At 26.8% G+C, this 19299-nt stretch overlaps 3 protein-coding genes across 6 annotated transcripts; 2 read left to right on the plus strand and 1 right to left on the minus strand.

Annotated features, from left to right (window-relative positions):
- The first annotated feature begins 871 nt into the window (after nt 1-871).
- Nucleotides 872-7805, plus strand: LOC132930190 (uncharacterized). Its single transcript, XM_060995914.1, has 14 exons — nt 872-1290; nt 1412-1526; nt 2385-2452; nt 2534-2582; nt 3697-3768; nt 4637-4750; nt 4816-5088; nt 5174-5302; nt 5463-5750; nt 5813-6070; nt 6154-6365; nt 6799-6956; nt 7047-7268; nt 7369-7805. Exons 1-14 carry the CDS (start codon nt 973-975, stop codon nt 7607-7609), a joined length of 2517 nt encoding a protein of 838 aa, XP_060851897.1. The 5' UTR covers nt 872-972; the 3' UTR covers nt 7610-7805.
- A 3254-nt stretch (nt 7806-11059) lies between these two features.
- LOC132929919 (nuclear transcription factor Y subunit gamma-like) lies at nt 11060-15673 on the plus strand. 3 transcript variants are annotated; one of them, XM_060995561.1, is made up of 8 exons: nt 11063-11244; nt 11307-11457; nt 11527-11835; nt 12425-12619; nt 13526-13699; nt 14864-14965; nt 15029-15112; nt 15226-15673. In XM_060995561.1, the coding sequence occupies exons 1-7, from the start codon at nt 11222-11224 to the stop codon at nt 15104-15106; spliced, it is 1032 nt and encodes a 343-aa protein (XP_060851544.1). In that variant the 5' UTR covers nt 11063-11221; the 3' UTR covers nt 15107-15112; nt 15226-15673. The 3 variants fall into 3 exon arrangements, with proteins under 3 accessions (XP_060851545.1, XP_060851544.1, XP_060851543.1); XM_060995562.1 differs by lacking the exon at nt 15226-15673 and having other exon boundaries at nt 11060-11244; nt 12425-12604; nt 15029-15175; XM_060995560.1 differs by lacking the exon at nt 15226-15673 and having other exon boundaries at nt 15029-15175.
- Nucleotides 15504-17537, minus strand: LOC132929918 (phosphatidylinositol-glycan biosynthesis class W protein-like). Of its 2 annotated transcripts, XM_060995559.1 has the most exons (3): nt 17266-17537; nt 17141-17170; nt 15504-17057 (listed from the first exon to the last, which is right to left on the minus strand). In XM_060995559.1, the coding sequence occupies exon 3, from the start codon at nt 17026-17028 to the stop codon at nt 15652-15654; it is 1377 nt and encodes a 458-aa protein (XP_060851542.1). In that variant the 5' UTR covers nt 17029-17057; nt 17141-17170; nt 17266-17537; the 3' UTR covers nt 15504-15651. The 2 variants fall into 2 exon arrangements, with proteins under 2 accessions (XP_060851542.1, XP_060851541.1); XM_060995558.1 differs by having other exon boundaries at nt 17141-17537.
- Between the last annotated feature and the right edge of the window lie 1762 nt (nt 17538-19299).

Here is a 19299-nt window from a genome sequence, read left to right on the forward strand (position 1 = left end):
GTTGTAAGCCGTGTTTATTCTACGTTATTGTCTATTTGTTAATTTGTATTTCACTATTTTTGCTTATTACAGTGAAACCTGTATATAACGGACAGTCACGGAATCAAAATATTGTCCGTTATAGACAGGTTTCAGTGTTTTAATAGTAAAATTATATATCTGTTTAATGAAAAATGAAAATTTTGTACGTACATTATATTAGTATTGTATATACTATTATTATTTTTATCATAATTGTTGTTATATTGTTCATATACATTAAAAATTTAATTTTAATATTTGTCAGTATAAGTTTACGAATAGACAAACCGCTATATAGAGTCTTTACAACGAATAATGTCCACCTTTTGTTTTAAATTTAAACATTTACGCGGTACAGAAGAAGTGATTGCTAAGAAAAATATGTACAATACTTGAATATTAATATAATATAAGTACGTACCTACAAAATTTTCATTTTTCGGATTTGAACTAGAATTTTTGTCCGTTATGTAATCACAGGGATTAAATATTAGTGTCTGTGTCCGTAATACAAACAGTATATAATGTAAGATTATTTTATTAAAACTATTAAAATTTATATGGAATAAAATCTATACAAAATTTCTATAATTGAAATGAGTCTTAAAATATATATGTAATTACAATATTACATATTGTTTAATATGATGCACTCCGTGCGGTTGATTTAGCGGTCGAGTGTTGATATTTTAATCGCTCATCGATTCTTACAATAATTAATTTCAATTAAAAAAGCATACTATTAATTGAGTCTGATTAAAATGGGATCGTTGACTGCTGCAGTGTAGCGCATGGGGGAGATTTATATATTGAAGTGTCTAATTAAGTCGTTGTGTGCGTGCGGGCGTACCGAATACGGTTTCACCGAATTGGGGGGACCTCGTTATTCTTCAAATACTTATATAATGTTAACTGCGTCTATGCTGCCGACCTAAAATTGTATGTTCAATCATGCAGTACCTATCGAATGTGTGCTTAGCTGCGGTCATAACGGTTCAATACGTATTGCTATATGGACTGTACGAATATATACGGGAAGTGGATATCAAGTGCTCGGCATTGGAGGAAGCGACGAATCATCGGCCTCGACGGGATGTGAACATCGCTGAGAACTCGGTGTCTTCGAAGACCGAAGATGGCGGGGAAAAAGTGGAATTCATCAATCCGAATTTCCGACCCATCATCGAAAAAGAAACCAATGCTAAGGGTGAAGCACCAAATGGAACCAAAGAGGAATGGTATTGGCTCAACGCCTATTCGAGGATACCAGTAAGAGATAGAGAGTGTGAGAGAGTGCATATTGCACATATAATACGTAAAATACACTGTGCTTAGTTATATTATTAATACCTAAGTGTTATATTAACGTCTAAATGGTAAAAATATTTAGGTAGCTGCTCTTCAAGGTTTCTGCTCATCTACCAGAGACTATTGTCCACCCGGTAAAGAAGGACCTATAGGTCCTCGAGGAGAAATTGGTCCGGAAGGACTACCAGGCAATAAAGGTAAAGGACTAATAAAATAAAATAATAACTACCTTAAAAGCAGTTTATTTTTATTATTGCTCATCATAAAAACAAATAAATAAAATAAAACCGTTTATAATATAATCATAAAATTAAATTTAAAGCATTGAATGATTATATATGTTATTTTTTTAGTATCTAATAATATCCAATAGTCAATAGGTTAAGCGATACATATAGGTATTATGTTATTTTAATACAATGACAATTAATTTGTATGCCTATTTATTATGTACCGCGGTAAAAAAAAAAGTTAACTCTAAATTAAATAACAAAATATGCTGTCCTAGCTTTTACTCTCGTGTAAGTTTTAAAAACTTAAAATTAATTTAATAAAATATTTAATAAATACATATACAATAGCTTATATTAATATATTAAATATACAGATATTAAGGGTAGTAAACACTTAATAGAAATCCCATTTTATCTCGTGTTTATAGAAAAATTCTATTGAGAAACAAATTAAAAAATAATACTGTATAGGTCTGTAGAACAAAATATAGAGAATAAATAAAGGATACTAGTTTGTATGTATGATTATTGATTAGAATCAATTCAAATGTAGTCATCATCATCATGTTATAAATGTATAATATTGAGTTTATTCTCTCTAAAAAAATGAATGTCAATTGTTAAAATGTAAATATTAATTTGTAATTTAACCTATAACTCTTTAATTTGATGTTTATTACTTATATTTTATATAATTAAAAATTTATAACTATTGGGTAAAGATTTATTTAAAATCATGTCAAATTAAATAATATTAATGTATACAATGTTTAACATTATGTAATTATAAAATAATTATTCTATTGATTATTTATGTTTTAGGTGAACCAGGTCAGGATGGACCAATGGGTCTTGAAGGTCGAAAAGGCCCAACAGGGCTACCAGGGCCGGTTCGTAGGTGCCATGATATTTAAATTGGCGTTGTATAAAATTCTTAGCTTTATTACGTACTAAAACATTTTTAATTATAGGTGGGTCCAAAAGGAGAAAGAGGAATGACTGGTTTTCCGGGAGCACCTGGTAAGGATAATATTAATATAATTTAAGTAATAGGTATTTGTGAAAATAAAAAAGTCTATCGTTTATTTCAAAACAGAAAACATCTATTTAAAATAAGTATTAGATTCCTTGGTTTCTAATAAATTTTTGCCTTTTATAGCCTAAATAGATAAATATTATATAGGTAACTAATTCAGTGTTTCGTGTATCGTGAGTATCGTGTATTTAAGCCTTAAGGTGTATGATTTTTACTAATTAAAAACTATTAATTATTAGTTATATAGACTTCCATTAGTGTAAATAGTCATTACATACCTATAAGTAAAGATAAAGATATGTAGAAAATACACTGCACAAATATGTATTACTGTATAAACGTATAGTTGTAGCTTTGTAGGCAATTTTGCATTATACATATTTATTTATTCATCTATATTGTACTCGTGGGGCAGTATACTAGGTTATAATAATTCTCAAATAACAACAATAATATAAAATTAATTTGTAATAAGTGATTTAATTAATAATTACTTAAGATAATATCAGATTTTCAGGTCGCTATTTGTTTTCTTACTATAATTCATAATATATGTATTACAATTTCGCGTTAAGCAGAACTAATCTTACGCTGTTAATTTTAATTAAGAGGGAAATTTAAACTGATTTATTATCAAACATTATCAGATTATCTATATTGTGTACGTTGGCCTTTTTATGATGCTCCAATTTTTGACTTATGTAAAATATTAATATTTCGCAAAAAATTGAAACATTTAAAAAAAATCAACGCATCATGAACACAGCTAATATTCTTTACTTTAAGTTTGACACTACTGCATATGATTGGTTCTGCAGCTTTGCTATATTGTACATGTGTCAGAGAAAAAAAACAATTGATGCACGCACTGTGCTGACATCCTCTTAATTTTAATTCATGTAAAATACTTAGGCAGGTACCATATAGGTATTCTAGTATAATAATTTTATTTTTTTATAGAACTATGTTAAAATAAATTAAAACTTTTTTATTCTAATTGAGATAACAATTGATGTTTAAAAATAAATTCAAATAAGTTACATTTAATGAAGTAATTACCTATAAATTATGATTTAATATGTTTGTTTAATAAATTAGGTTTAGATGGACGCGATGGTATTCCTGGAGAACCCGGATTGGATGGAATGCCTGGAAAGTATGGTCTCGATGGTTTGTAATTGGTTTTATACATATAACAGTATAACATATTTTTAGAAATACAACCTTTAGTTATTTTTTAAAAATTAAAATAGAATTTTCAAGATTGTATAATACAAATTATAGTAAGTTTATAATTCAGTTGATATTCTAATGTAAAAGAATATTTTTATTGAATTTGTAAATAATTGTTGGCTTGAGGTATAGTCGTATAGAAAAGTCTTACATTTAATGGTGCAAATACTAAAATTTCTCATGGAGGCTTCTGTCTCAAGAAAATTTTCAAAAGTATTAATATAATAAAAATGGCTAAATGGCTGTAGTAGAAAAACCCTGTAGGAGAAAATATGTATTAAGTATGTTGCTATAAGGCTATACATATATAGTATATTGTCGGAGTATTATTTGAGGAGACTTGTTAATAGTTTAGCCTTTAAGAGGGTTTTCCCTATAAGCCCCATATTTATGTCACTACTTTCACGCCCAAATAAAACTAACCATACCATTTAAAAAATTCTAACTAATTTTAGCAAAACTGTAGAAAGAAGCACCAGGGTAATATATTTTTTTCCGAACATGTCTTTAACCATCAAAACCCGTTCTATAATTTTGTATGAGTTACGAGCCTAATTTTTTAACTACACCAATATTTAACAACATATTTGTTACCCGTCGTTATATATATACGTACTTATATGTACATCTCTCGATTATCGATGCTGTAATCTTTAATTATATATTTTACTTCAAGTATTTTTTTTTAATAATTTATGTTTAGTATGTATATACTTTCCTTTAATTATTTAATATACCTAATTATCCTATATCTCTTATTTAAAAATAGTTATTAATTATGTTTGTAATTGATAATTGACTTAAGGTGTTCCTGGTACTAACGGTTTACCCGGAAAGGATGCAACGTGCTTCAATGGTACCGATGGAAAGCCTGGTGAAATGGGACCATTAGGACCACCCGGTCCCATTGGCCCAAAAGGTTAATTATTATTTTTTTTTTATATGTATATTTAATGAAATTAAAGTTAAAATTTAATGAATTAGGTTTAACTGGACCGAAAGGTCGTCCAGGTAAACCAGGAGTTGACGGTACTCCTGGAAGACCAGGATTAAGTGCTTACAATTACACGGTGAATGGAATTCCCACTACAGACTTTTTAACAGCTCCTAATATTATTGGACATTCTGAATTAAAGAATATCACTGTGAAAGAGGGTGATAATTTAAGATTACGGTGTGTAGCAACAGGATCCCCTAAACCTACAATTGTATGGCAAAAACTTGATACTACTACAGTGCCGATGGGGTCATGGAGAGGTAATTATTTTCAGTTATTTAATTTTTTTTTTACATAGTATTTAACTAAAAAGTAGTATGTATATTAATTTATTTTTTATTTTAGAGGAGACAGTTACTGGCTACGCTATAAATATTACTAAAGTCAATAGACTTCACATGGGTCGTTATAAATGCATAGCCGATAACGGTATAGCTCCATCTGCAATACAATATTATTCAATTGAAACACACTGTAAGTACCTACCTAATTATTTTATTGCTTTGGTGTTAGAAAATTTACTTACTAAAAGTTTGAGTTTTATGTAAGAATCCCAGACGAGATAGTTAAAAAATTTAAATCTGAATTTGCTGTTAATATTACTTTAATATGAAATTCTTAATTTTTTTTTTAGTCCCTCCACTTATTTCTGTACAAAATCAACATGTGGCTGCTGCAGTTAATCGTTCAACATCATTTGAATGCGAAGTAGAAGCTTATCCATACGCGATTCACTATTGGGAACGAGAAGGAGACATTATAGAAAACAGTGATAAATATAGTATAACTAGAATAGATATTTCCAGTTATAAGTTTATAATGCAACTAAATATATCATCAGTTACTGATGCTGATAATGGCACATATTATTGTGTGAGCAAAAATGACGAAGCTATCGTAGCTGGAAACATCACTTTATACAGTAAATAATTAATAAAATCTGTTAATATTTTAATCAGTAATATGTTATTTTAAACATTTTAGTTGTTGATCCAACTTTGGTAACACCTCCGCCTTATGTTGACCCTAATAACAAAATTAAGTTCGGCAAAGGACCCCCAGAATTAGTTGGAGAATACGACATATGTCAACCACCCGTAATTTGTCCTACTTGTCCAAAATCAAAAGAAACAAAGGAGTGTAAAGAAGAATTTACTATTGATGACTTGCTGGGCCATCAGCCGTTAGCTATACAACAATTACACAAAGTCACCAATAAAGGTCATGCTAATCGAACTTTAGGTAAATACTAAATTAAGATTTTAATCATTTTTTTGTATTAATCAGCGTTACTTACTTACATTTAACAATAATATGTATTTTAGACTGTCAAGTATATGCGGTGGGTAAACCAGTCTTTAATAGAGTTTCAAACGCTTCGTTTGGAAGTTGGATGAAAGATCCAATGTCACGTGATTCAAATGATACCATTTGGATGACAGTAAATGAGATAAATGCACTTTATCAATTTTCTAATAAATCAATGTTTAAAGACAATAGACCAACAAAAACATATACTTTAAGTTACTCGTTCCACGTGAGTTAAATGAATAACTATACCTATTATAATTAATTATTATATAATGTTTTTTTTATTTATTGACGCCTAGTGTTAGTCTTATAAGTAGATAACTTAATTTCAATATATATTACAATATACCTATAATAGTTTAAGTTTTAAAATAATCTTGAACATTTTGATTTTATTAAATAAGACAATGAATATAAATGTAATCATTCCTAATTGTCTTTAAATCTTTCAACTTTATATTATTTAACATTATTAACCTTAAATATATCTTTAGTTTGAAGCTTCGACAAATCATTTTCATATTGTGATTAATTATAATTATTGTTTATATAAAAATGCAATATTTAATATGAAATTAATTTGTAAGAATTATTAATAGTTACTAAACTAAATTGCATAATAGTATATATAATTAAATATAATGAAAAATGTATTTTAGGGAAATAGCCATGCAATGTATAAAGACTCTTTTTATTTTCACGAAAAGGACAAACCAATAATTCGAAAGTATGATATCCAACAAGAAAAATGCACAAATTATTTGACGGTTCCATACTTAAATACTACTAACCTTAAAAATCGTTTGTATACAACAAAGTTAGTAAATTGTTTTTACACTTAAATAAAAATTCAACTATATAGGTATATAAAGTAAAGAAATACAGTAGTTTGTTTATGAATATTTAGAATGAATTATGTAGATTTGGCAGTTGAAGAAAATGGCTTATGGGTCATTTATGGTCTGGAGGATTCTAATAATACAGCAGTTCTACATGTTGACCCAATGACTTTGGAAATCGAATATGCTTGGAATATAAGCATTAAACACGATCGAGCAGGAGATATGTTTATCGTGTGTGGTGTATTATATGCAGTCCATAGTGTAACTGAAAGGAGTACAACCATTAGGTGATACATAATATGACATGTTATTGCATAAAGATTATTTACTACAAATAGAAAAATTTTACATTCCATGTTTTAATAAAAATTTTTAATTTTAATTTAGATTTGCATTGGATTTATACAAAAACGTTCGATTAAACGATGTCGATTTACCATTCACTAATCCATTTGCACACACTACATTAATCCAATATAATCCACATAATAAAGAATTATTCACTTGGGATCAAGGAAATTTGTTAACGTATCCAATTAGATACAATGCTATGGGTTTAAATATTACTAACAAAGAATTAGACGACGAAATGATTCCTTCTGGTATAGAACAGAGTAAATTAAAATAAAGCATGAAATATTTTATGTATATTTTTTTTACATTTTCAAGTACAACGTTATTTTATATCATTGTAAAGACAAATATTCTAAATGTTTTAAAATTATTTGATAACCTAAGACTTAATATTTTAATTGTGTCTCCAAATACGTATACATTTTTTTTAGCTTATAAAATATAATTTACTTGATTGTTATTTTAATATATGACGTGTTATTAATTTATTATTTATAATATACTATAAGTGGGTATAATTTATATAGTATTATTTACAAATCAAATATATCACATTTTAAGTTAATATCTTGTGAAAATTAACAGTCAAAGTGGTATATACTAAATTATATTTTATGCCGAAAATGTATGAATTTAAAAATAATAAATAATCATTTAAACAACATAGAAAATACATACAAAATATTTGTTTTTGTAATTGTATTATTAGATTTTATTAAAAAGTAAAAATAATTACAATGAATAAAGCCCTATAGGTATTAACATAGTTCTTTTGTTAGAGTAGGTATCTGCTATACCGGATACCATAATAAAATTAATTATAGTAGGTATACAATCATAGTAAGGGTGAAAGTATAGACATCCGATCTGCTGTAGATACAATATCTATAAATCGTAATTGAGTAAGCTAATGTAGTACTGTACATATACTATGAACAGTGGAGGGTAAATGTGGTATTACTTACCATACATGACTGGTGTTAGGGAATGTAGATTTGGGTGATTGTAGTGGGATACAACACGTTTTGTTTTGTTGCTTTGTGCGCATCACTTTCTTCCGGCGAATGAAGCACAGAACTACTCTGTAGTCGTAAAGTCGTAAAATATAATTAAAGACAATAATGATGAACACTGCAGTTATGTACCTATTTTGCCTATACAATACGCCAGGCAACACATCGTAATTAGTGGTCATACGGCGTTTATAAAAAACATTACAAAGTACTCGTAGGTACTTTGAGGAACGTCAGATAGGACTTGAAACTGTTCCGAAATTTTACAGATGAGATTAATGAACTGTTTACGTTCTCAAATAAGATTTTATCCAAAATAAGAGTGGCTCGCCAACTCCAGATTGGTTAAGAAAGTAAATCAAAGTACCTATATTGTTCGGGGGGGGGGGGGCATCTTCAAAATTCGTAATTATTAATGTAGGACGTAGGTATTATATGATCGAAATGACGCTACCACGCTGGCCGCGAATTTCAATAACGTACAAATCTACAAAATTGAATACAAATAATTAATCGTTTTCTGCGTTGTTAATTAATAGAATAAAAATCCCGTTAGACGTTGTCATCATGCGAATATTTATATGTTTTACGTGTTTATTGTATATGGATGAATAGAAATTTTATAAGATTACCGATGACCGTATTAATATTATTATTATAAAACATAATTTAAGATTATTTCCGAGAAAAAAGTCTTAACACAAACATTTATATAGTTTACGGAAACAATAATTAAAAATGAAAAAAAAAATAGTAAAATAACTCATATATAATTTAGTGGAATGGTGTTTTATTGACTTACATATTTGTATGGGTACAAAGGAGAAAATACTTTTCTTCGCACACGGGGCGGCTAATATAATATGCGTAAATTCTGCAGTATAATATAATTTTAATTCATATCAAATCTTCTATAATTGTCAATTTTTTTGATCAAGGAACAAAAAATGTATTCACAACATATATTGAACTTTATATTTATTTATTTATTAAAAATACGGGCTGGTATTTCATAGTAATGGTTACATTACATTCATTACAAGTAACATTTAATAATTGAAATATTAAAATACAATTAAAAGTTAAAACAAGAAAAAATGTATAATGAACAACAAAAAAAAACATAAAATATGTATAGTAAAATACAGTAAGTTAATTAGAAGAATAAGACGGTTCAATATTGACAATTCTCATAATTCTCAACACAATTCTCTTCCTACAAGTGGCTTATTACTCATTAGCAGTATAGTTTATGTTATAAAAAGGAATACAAATCCCATAATTATTACATTTGGCCAAAGCAAGAATTTTGAAATAGATGCAAAAGGGGAGATTTAGGAAGTCAATTTTACATGAAAGTAAATTAGAAAGAAAAATTCTCCTATCGGTTATCAGTCAACGACGATCTTTGCAGAGAATAAGAAGGACTGGAAAAGAATGTTGCTGTCGTTAAATTATTGAAATGTACCTATTTGTGAAATACGCTGAAAAACTCATAATCGTTTTTTTGTACAATTATGTATCATTGAACTTAAATTTAACACATTCACGTACCTTCACTTACAATGACCCATTTGGCATCTAATGTACAACAGGGTACAAAGCGAAAGCGGTACCCACTTGCTTACTTTATTTGTTGTTTAATACTTACAATACGAATTTTTGATATCATAACTAATTATATTTAATTGATAAGGAACAGTAAATTCACTTGAGGAGAAGCCTCCGTTTTAAGGCACTCTTATATGACTTAAATAAATCGGGTTTAGTGAATTGCGTCTGATAAAATAAATGTTGATGTAGATCATCACAATTCATTTATTTGTATACTGTATTTTGACTATTTTCGGTTTACCAGAGAACACGCAGTGTCCGGATGAAAATTTGTTTTTCTACCCCCCCCCCCCCCCCCCCGCGTATGCGACAACCATAGTGGAACCGGTCTCGATAGTAGCGTCGTTGGGACACGCAGATTAGGTTTTCTTTTTTCACTCGCGGAGGAGCATAGTCATTGGCTCATTGCTGATGTCTCAATTATTCTCATTGTACTTTGTACTTTTGTAGCGTTGTAGGTTACTATTTTATAATGTTATGTGTTTAATATGTAAGCAATGTACTAATGTAAGTGTTTATACACCATCAACTGAGCTTATGTAAAGTGCAGTTGCAATATAATATTGTACTGTGTACTATTAATATGTAGGCCACAGACATAGATAATAAATTATTATCTATATATTTTGTGATGTAGGAATAGATCTTTTACTAGTAAAAGCAAATACTATAAAAAAGGTATATAATATACGTCGTATACTATAATGGATGTAGGCACTCTACCAAGTACCAACTAGAACTTAGTAACCATTATGTTGTAGATTATAGAATCACTTTGCTTATAGAAGCCGAAATGACTATCACTGAGTATCACGAGATAATGTTATCAGTGGTTCCCAAGAATACTGGATTAATAATAACAATGCTCATTTAACGAAAAATTGAACAAAATAAATATCTAAAAGCACATATAATGATAGATTTTAACTGAATAATTATTGAAAAATAATGGACAATTGATCATAATATTATTAGTTCAAGGAATTAACACCATTTTGAATCATCAGTCATTTCACAAATTCTTAAAGTAAAAATAGTTTGTTGTAGACGGTTTGGGATACCTTGAGTTTACGGTTAGTATCAATACCAATGTAAGGGCGAAAAAATGATTGGGCGTCGTTTGTGTCGTTGATCAGCTATTGGACATCTGCTTTTGTTCTGTTGAAAACTAACGATACGCCAATTTTGGTTGGATGCGCTAATTTGAGCGGCAAATTAATTTGTTTCGACTGATTCTGAATCGTGTGAATAACATAACCATGTCCGTGTTCTTGGTGAATCCGTAAGTATTAGTGGTTTACCGTTGAATGCTGTGAGTTATAATAATAAGCGTGTGTATTTCAGGTCTACAGAAGAAGAAGAGGAAGACAATCCAACCGAAGATGATCCCAACGCTATTACAATATCCGTAGAAGAGAGCAATCAAACTTGCAATGTGGCTGCCTTAAACCAATTTTGGCCCAAAGCAATCGATGAAATTAGAAAGATTGGAACAGTAAAACTATCCATTGTTTAAATTATGTTTGGTTGTTACAAAACAGTTTTTTTTTCGAATTTTGTTTAGTTAGACTTAAAAACACAAGCATTACCATTAGCTAGAATCAAAAAAGTGATGAAATTAGATGATAATGTGAAAATGATCAGTGCAGAGGCTCCAATGCTGTTCTCAAAAGCTGCAGAAATATTTATCAATGAATTAACTCTTCGTGCTTGGATACATACCGAAGACAATCGACGACGAACATTACAAAGGAATGATATTGCTATGGCAATCACCAAGTATGACCAATTTGATTTTCTTATTGACATAGTGCCTAGAGAAGAAGCAAAAATTGTTACAAAGGAAGTGAAGACATCACTGAATCCCGAACAAGTAATTATCACTTATCAGTATTAGGTGACTATATATATATATCTAATATAAGACATTTCATCAACAATTACAGACTAAACAATAACTTGTCATAAAATATTAATATTCAATGATTTATCTCATTTAATATATAAAAAATACTTTTTTATTATGTATTATCTCATGTGAAAAGCCATTTGTCATTTATATCAATAAAATACAAATATTAATACATTCTAACTGTGATTTGGTAAAAAATAATTATATAAATTAGTAGGTATTTATATTTTAATCATTATACTTTTAGGTGTACAGATTATAATTTCTGTTTTGTAATTATTTGTAATAATTCATGTTAGCATTTTGTTATCAAATTACTCAATTTAATAAATGGAGATTATGATAATAATTATTAGATGATTCAAATTTGTTTGACTATGAAAAAATGTTATACACAGTTAATATTTTTTATTGTACATTTTCATTAATTTGATATAATCATATAAGTTATTGAATTGAGTAGAATATTGATAAAGAAAATAAACTTATTATTCTACTAAATTAATAATAACTATAAAAAATATATTTCTATTTGATTTTTAAATTATAGGTTCAGTATTATTTTCAACTTGCTCAACAACAACAACAACAACAACAGCAGCAGCAGCAGCAACAGCAACAACAACAACAATCAAATAATGCATCAGGGTCTAGTGCTGGGCAGACAATACAAATCTTACAACCGGTGAACAACCAAGTAGTATCTTTAGGGAATGGTACTCAAGATCAAGTAAATATAGAAAATGTATGTTGGTTAGGTTAATTTATTATTCTCTTAAAAAATATGTTTGATATTTTTCAAATCTTATAAGTTATTAAATAACTTAGTTAAATATAATATAATTTATTTTATTTTTAATAATAATTTTTTTTATAGATTTAATCGATATATAGTATATAAGGTGCATAGGTGTTGGGGGTAGGACTAAAGTCTCCCAGGATTTAAAGCGCTCCAAGTAAACTTTAGCCTGTCTACAAAGTGTACATCAGTTTACATATGGACCAATCATGAGACATTAAATTATGTTTAAGAACCATTAGTTAACTATTGATTTATTAAATGTTTAGTGATTGTCCATTTAACTCAGGGCTTTAATATTAATGTATTTAATAGTATACTTTGAATTCATTTTTATAATTATTTGACATTTATTTTCATCTTTTTTTTCTTAAATAATATTTAAACTTTACAGAAAAAAATATTCTAGTAATTTGCCATTAAAAACAATCTAAATATCATTGCATTGGACAATAAATAGATACATAATTTATGTACTTCATATTTATTTACAATTTAATAATTTTATTACCTATATTGTATTTTTATAAAACTGTCCAAAGGGTATTAGAAATGTAGTAAGAACAAAATCGAAAAATTGTTTCATAAATTACAATAGTCAACAAAACTAATAAAATTGAAAAGATGCCAAAAATTACAATATGTTACAATTAAAAATTTTATAACTAAATATGTATTTCTGTGAACACAAATTTATAACTCGTTTAGCAACAATTCTGAACATTGGTAAAAATTTGTAAGATTCATACTCTAGTCATTAATAAATATTAATAGTGTTGAATATCTATTTTAATTTTTAGGGTTAATAAAATAACTATTAATTTACTAATGTTATATTTTTTTATTACTTAGATTCCAAATAATACATCAAATATCACAACAAGTACTTCAACCACTGTAACAGGTAGTCAACCACAAGTTATTCAGTTACAAGGCAATACTCAGGCATTGAATACAAATTCAAATGGTGTACTTCAATTAGTACAACAGGTTATTACTCCAACTGGAGAAATACAACATATACCTGTAAGTGTTGTCATTAACTACATACAAATGTATATTTAAATATAATATTGGGCATGATATACAGTATAATTCTTAAAAAATTAAAACAATTTGTTTAATTTAAACTCTTAAAACAATTTATGGTATCTATAGTTTTGTGATCTTCCAATATAAAAATTAAAATATGATTTTCCTCAAAATCATAACAATTTAAATATTAATTTGTTGTTAAAATCAATAAAATTTTCAATTTTAATAGTTAAGGCTTTAAAATTGAATAAAATCTTCTTTATAAGTTTTTCTTACACCAATACAAATTTTAAGTATTACATATTATTATGTATACTTTTTTTTATATAGATATTTCAAGTTCAAATTAATATTAAATAAATATTTAAACTAAAAATAACAATGTTTTAATCTTTGTTATAAAGTATATTATAATTTACTATACTAACTCACATTTAAAATTATACCACAAACTTATTCACATTCCATTGTTAATAACAGCTACTAATATTACATGAAATAATAATTTATGCAATATAAATGTGCCTATCTTTAGAAATATAGGTTAATAGACTGTTCAGAATGGGTGTTTGTATGCATTGATTTATCTTTAATTTAAATTTAATATCCATAACAATGAATTACTTATTGACAAGCTATACTTACAAGTAATGTACAGAAAAGTAACATTCCTGGTTTATGAAATTTTATTTTCATGTAATTTATGTAAAACCACTAAATTTAATAAAATTTGCATGTTATACTTTTATTATTATTAAAGTAGACTTTATTTTGGGAGATCAAAAAATTATACAACTAGAATTTTAAAATGTACAGAAATATGTTTACTTTGTTTTTAAATAAGTCTAATTATAAATATTATATTAATATTAAGTCTTTGATATGATAAAAGAATATTTATAAAATATTTTTTCATAGGTGAATAATAGTTTATAACTAATAAGTAATAACAGTGCTCATATAACTATTCAATTTGTAAAAATCAATCCTATTACCCCATTATTCATTTTTGATGAATATATTACCCATGATATAGATTTTTTTGTCATTTAATTTATGTTTATAAAATTCTCATAAAATAGAAAAAGATATTTTTAAAAAATAATTACTGTATTTAATAAAATTATTAAATTACTATTTTTTTTTTTGATTTAGATACAAATTAATTCCAATCAACTGCAAATGCTTCGCATGCAAATTCAAAATTCCCCTCAATCACAAGTTCAAGTAGTCCAATCACAACCACAAATTATACAAGTAAAATATTCAAAAACATTTCATTTTTATAATTACAACTTATTATGTTTTTTGTTTTTGAAGGTGGCTTCACAAGCTAATGGACCAACACCAGTATACATATCTCAATCAACTATTAATCCATCTTCAAGTCCAGAATAAATTATTGTAAATAAAATAATAGTTATTTATTATGTAAAATAATTAGTAAATTGTCATTCAAAATTTAAATTCTTTTTTTTAATCTGCAATATAATTTTAATTTACAAATGTTATTATAGGTTACAAATCAATTCATCAAGTTTCACCAAATTGTTATTAATGTTAATTCCGATTTTGATGTTAAAATTATTATCATAAAAACCATTTATGTCTGTTAAACTTGTATTAAATCCTTCAAAACATTTTGGTGAAAAATTATTGTTATGACAAGCAATTGTAAATATTTTGTCATTAGTGTATAATTTTTATACTTTTTAATTTCTTATTTTGTATTAACCATTGCAACAATTCAATTTGTTCTTTGAAATTCGAATATTGTTTAATATTTAAGGGAAAATTTCATAATTTTTCATTTTGATCTGATAACCATATGAAGTGTGGTTGTAAGAAATGGTACCATTAATTATTAAAAATTTTATTTTTAACTATACGGATAAATTGTACATAATTTGCCATGATATAAACAGTAAATAATTATTTTAAAATTAAACATAAATTTTATTTTTATATTGCTGTGAAATATATATTGTAAAGTAAATAACAAACATATAAAGAGACAGAATAATTATACTAGAAACAGTATTCATTACTAAAGTATACATACACATATTTATTATTCCAGTTACAACATTAGCAAACAAAAAGAAAAATAATAAATTATCATTTACACTATCTATAATTAGTGAAACTCTATTGAATTCACTTAATCGTCCTATTTTATGTAAAAGAACAGTTAAAAAGTTTTCAATCATAATTGACATGAACAAAAGATATGAAGATATTGATAATACCCAGTAAACATAACCGGCATTAGCTAATCTTCTAGAAACACCAAAAATATAACTTATGATAAATGTCAATAGAAATAAAGCAATAGATAAAGTTGATGTTACTGTTAAAAGGAAAATACTGTTTAGTAAATGATTTTTTTTCATAAAAAATGACAACCGTGATTTCATTGACAACGTATATAAAAATATCGCTTCATAGCCAATTAAAGATAAAATGCCTTCACGGTTTGCTGAGAACAGCGTGTCTCTAGGAGCATCACTCATAATCCATTCGGCAAGTCCAAAATTTAATGCAAATTCATAAATAACGACCAGAATTGTGGCAATAATAGATAGACAACAAGTACTGATAAAAGGTAAAACAAATAGATTAATTATTTTCAGGAATGCTAAAGTCATGAAAAAATTCCAATGTACTCCATACTCAAACATATAATGATGATAATCTGCTTTTGTCACGAAATATGTACGACCTATTCCCAACACAAGTAATGGTAAAACTTGTTTGAATACTTTGAATACATTTTTACTTATATTCCGTGTGTTGGGAATATTGAACAATAATGCATTTGAACAAACATAACAACCAACGCCTATATCCATTACTCCGTGTCCATACGTTTCTGTTTTAGCGAATCGACGTGGAAACACATTGAAATCTACTGCTAATATACAAAATACTGTGTATGTATTGAGCATAAATCTATAGACAGTAATGTAAGGATTTTTTTTGGTTTTAATAGTACTCGAAGATATATAATTGTGGTTCAACAACATCCAGACAAATGCAATACCAAAGACTATGATGTAAATCAAGAACTGTACAACTGAATAATCTGAAAACAATGTGAAATTAAACACGGTCGGTAGTACCATTGTAATAAATTCAAAAAGAAACATCCATATTGTTGGAGAGTTGAGTTTTTTGCTGTGATCTGTATTGATTGACATCCAAATAAATACGATTATATGAATAGGCAACGGAAACAGAGATGTGTAAATTTCAATTAATGTAGAGCCTGTTTGGTTGGACATGGCTTCTCTATGCAGTTCTTTATACTCTGTATCCATTGTGTGAATGTGAACACACAAACGTATCACTAGATATAGAAATAAAGTCGGTTAACATTTAATAAATGGCAACAACCACAAAAGGTTAGGTACTTAAATTAATACTATTTACCCAAATGTTGAAGATATTTTATTCAGTGATCTTGTTGATACATTAAAGCATGTCAAATAGCAACCATGTTAATCGAATAAATAATGTATACAAATTTAAAATATTAATTTTTGTTAAGTACCTACATTAGTAAACGTCAACGGCCAACAAGATATAGGTAATAAATATTTTCAAGTATTACTGACTAATGAGTAGGTTAGTTACTCATTCCCAATAGATATAGTATATAATATACTACTATAATGTCATGATACTCATAATGGTAGTACAAGTATAAATCAAAAATTAAAAACACTAAACACTAATGATTATTATGTTAATAATATAATATATTATTGCACATTTTTACATTATTAATTGCATTTTTTATTATTAATGTCTATGATTAGTATTTACTATTTTGTTGTATTATTAATACAGTATATCAACATTATCGACAACCGCCGTTATCCAGTAAGTTAGGCATAGATAATTATTATCTAAGAAGGCAATATTCACAGATAGTATTATCAGACAGCAGTAAGTTGGAGTAGCAATTTGTGTAAAGCAGTAGGCACTATATAGGTACACTCATGATTTAAGAATCAAAATATATTAAAATAATAATATTTAGGTATATCTTAAATCGAAGGTTCAATAGAAAAATTAATTACCTACACTTATGGACAAAAGAGATACATAAAGTTAGGCTAAAAAGTAAAGATATTACAGATCCACAGCCACGGTAACGAGTATAAATTAACCACCGATAGATTGAATCTACCGTTATAAATTATAAATTATTATCCTTTAACTTAAAATTCATAATAAATCAGTTTATTAGTTATAACTTAAGGTAGGATGGTTGAGTTGTATAAATTCAATTAAAATAACACAATACATATACGATATTCAGCATGTATATTAAAGGTATAAAAGACCTAAACACGTTTTATTAAAAAATTATATAATATGTAGATACACGAAAAATAACCTGCAGTAATTTTGAAGTCACTGTGTAGTAGTTACATATAGTAGTTTTCGAATGTACTACGTGTCCGCTTCATTGATACTGGTCACTGTAATTTAAAATAGACGTGTTAAATTTAAATTCAATAATAAATTATTAGGTATAATACGAAAAACGATTCCGAGTGAAAACGTGCAGTGTGTTAGAGCTTAGCTTATAATGCATAGGATGTTTTATAATTTATTTATATTAATAATGGTGTTTTATTTTCCTGTTAGAAATAAAATATGTAAATAAGTTGAACTATTTTTCCCAAACATTTCGCATGAGAAGGTAGTTACATCATAATAATCATTAATCATTATAATACTAAATTATATTATATTATACCTACGATTAATACGATTGTTATTAATTTAAAAGTTAATAACGACGCATCATCTTAGAACGGTGTGACTAGAATTGTGGTATAATTAATTTAAAATTAGACTAAATATGTTGCAAATTTCATTGCTCATAAGAAATTATAATAAGTTTTCATAATAAATACATTTAAATTACAAATAGTAACTATAAAATCATTTGATTAAAACCATTTTTTATTTCTTATAAATGTCTTATTTAATCAAAATGAAACATTAGTTATTATCTATATATAAAAAAAATGTTGCATACGTGCTTAGTTTATTTTTTAAATTGTAATTCGAGAAAATGTATAGAAAAAATAAGTACAATTTTTCAAAAATATCAATTGCTTATAAATGTATATGCTTATAGTTGCGTATAAAAATAATAATTTAATAGCAATGTAATGAAATATTTTTACGATTAATATATTTTGAATTACAACAAAATAATTAAATATCAAAATTTGTTTACCCAATGAAAAATCGATATAATTACTTTGAATATCCAAATTTGAACTTCAAATAGTTCAAATTCCTATAAGTAAATTGTAAATATTTATTTTCGTTGATTTTTATTGCAGCATACTAGAAATACAAATTAAGAGTACCTAACCATAAATAAGCACTTTATTATGGTAACTAGGTATTTAAGAGCATAACTAGATTAAGATTATCATAATATTGGACTCTTGGTACAAGACTACTATAGTATCACATCTAAAAATATTGGCTTTTTGAATAAAAATTTTGTAGATCGATATAGCTTTAATTTCTAATTTAAAAAATGGTTTATTGTTATATAC

This window comes from Rhopalosiphum padi, chromosome 4 (assembly GCF_020882245.1).
Source record: "Rhopalosiphum padi isolate XX-2018 chromosome 4, ASM2088224v1, whole genome shotgun sequence".
Taxonomy (NCBI): Eukaryota; Metazoa; Arthropoda; class Insecta; order Hemiptera; family Aphididae; genus Rhopalosiphum; species Rhopalosiphum padi.

Excerpts from the sequence above, each read along its gene's own strand:
- LOC132930190 (XM_060995914.1), top strand. The coding sequence starts at position 973 with ATGCAGTACCTATCGAATGTGTGCTTAGCTGCGGTCATAACGGTTCAA. Across the intron at positions 1,291-1,411 it reads ACGCCTATTCGAGGATACCA|GTAGCTGCTCTTCAAGGTTT; the intron begins GTAAGAGATAGA and ends AAAAATATTTAG. Across the intron at positions 6,071-6,153 it reads TCATGCTAATCGAACTTTAG|ACTGTCAAGTATATGCGGTG; the intron begins GTAAATACTAAA and ends TATGTATTTTAG.
- LOC132929918 (XM_060995559.1), bottom strand. The coding sequence starts at position 17,028 with ATGGATACAGAGTATAAAGAACTGCATAGAGAAGCCATGTCCAACCAA.
- LOC132929919 (XM_060995561.1), top strand. The coding sequence starts at position 11,222 with ATGTCCGTGTTCTTGGTGAATCC. Across the intron at positions 11,245-11,306 it reads TCCGTGTTCTTGGTGAATCC|GTCTACAGAAGAAGAAGAGG; the intron begins GTAAGTATTAGT and ends TGTGTATTTCAG. Across the intron at positions 12,620-13,525 it reads ATCAAGTAAATATAGAAAAT|ATTCCAAATAATACATCAAA; the intron begins GTATGTTGGTTA and ends TTTATTACTTAG.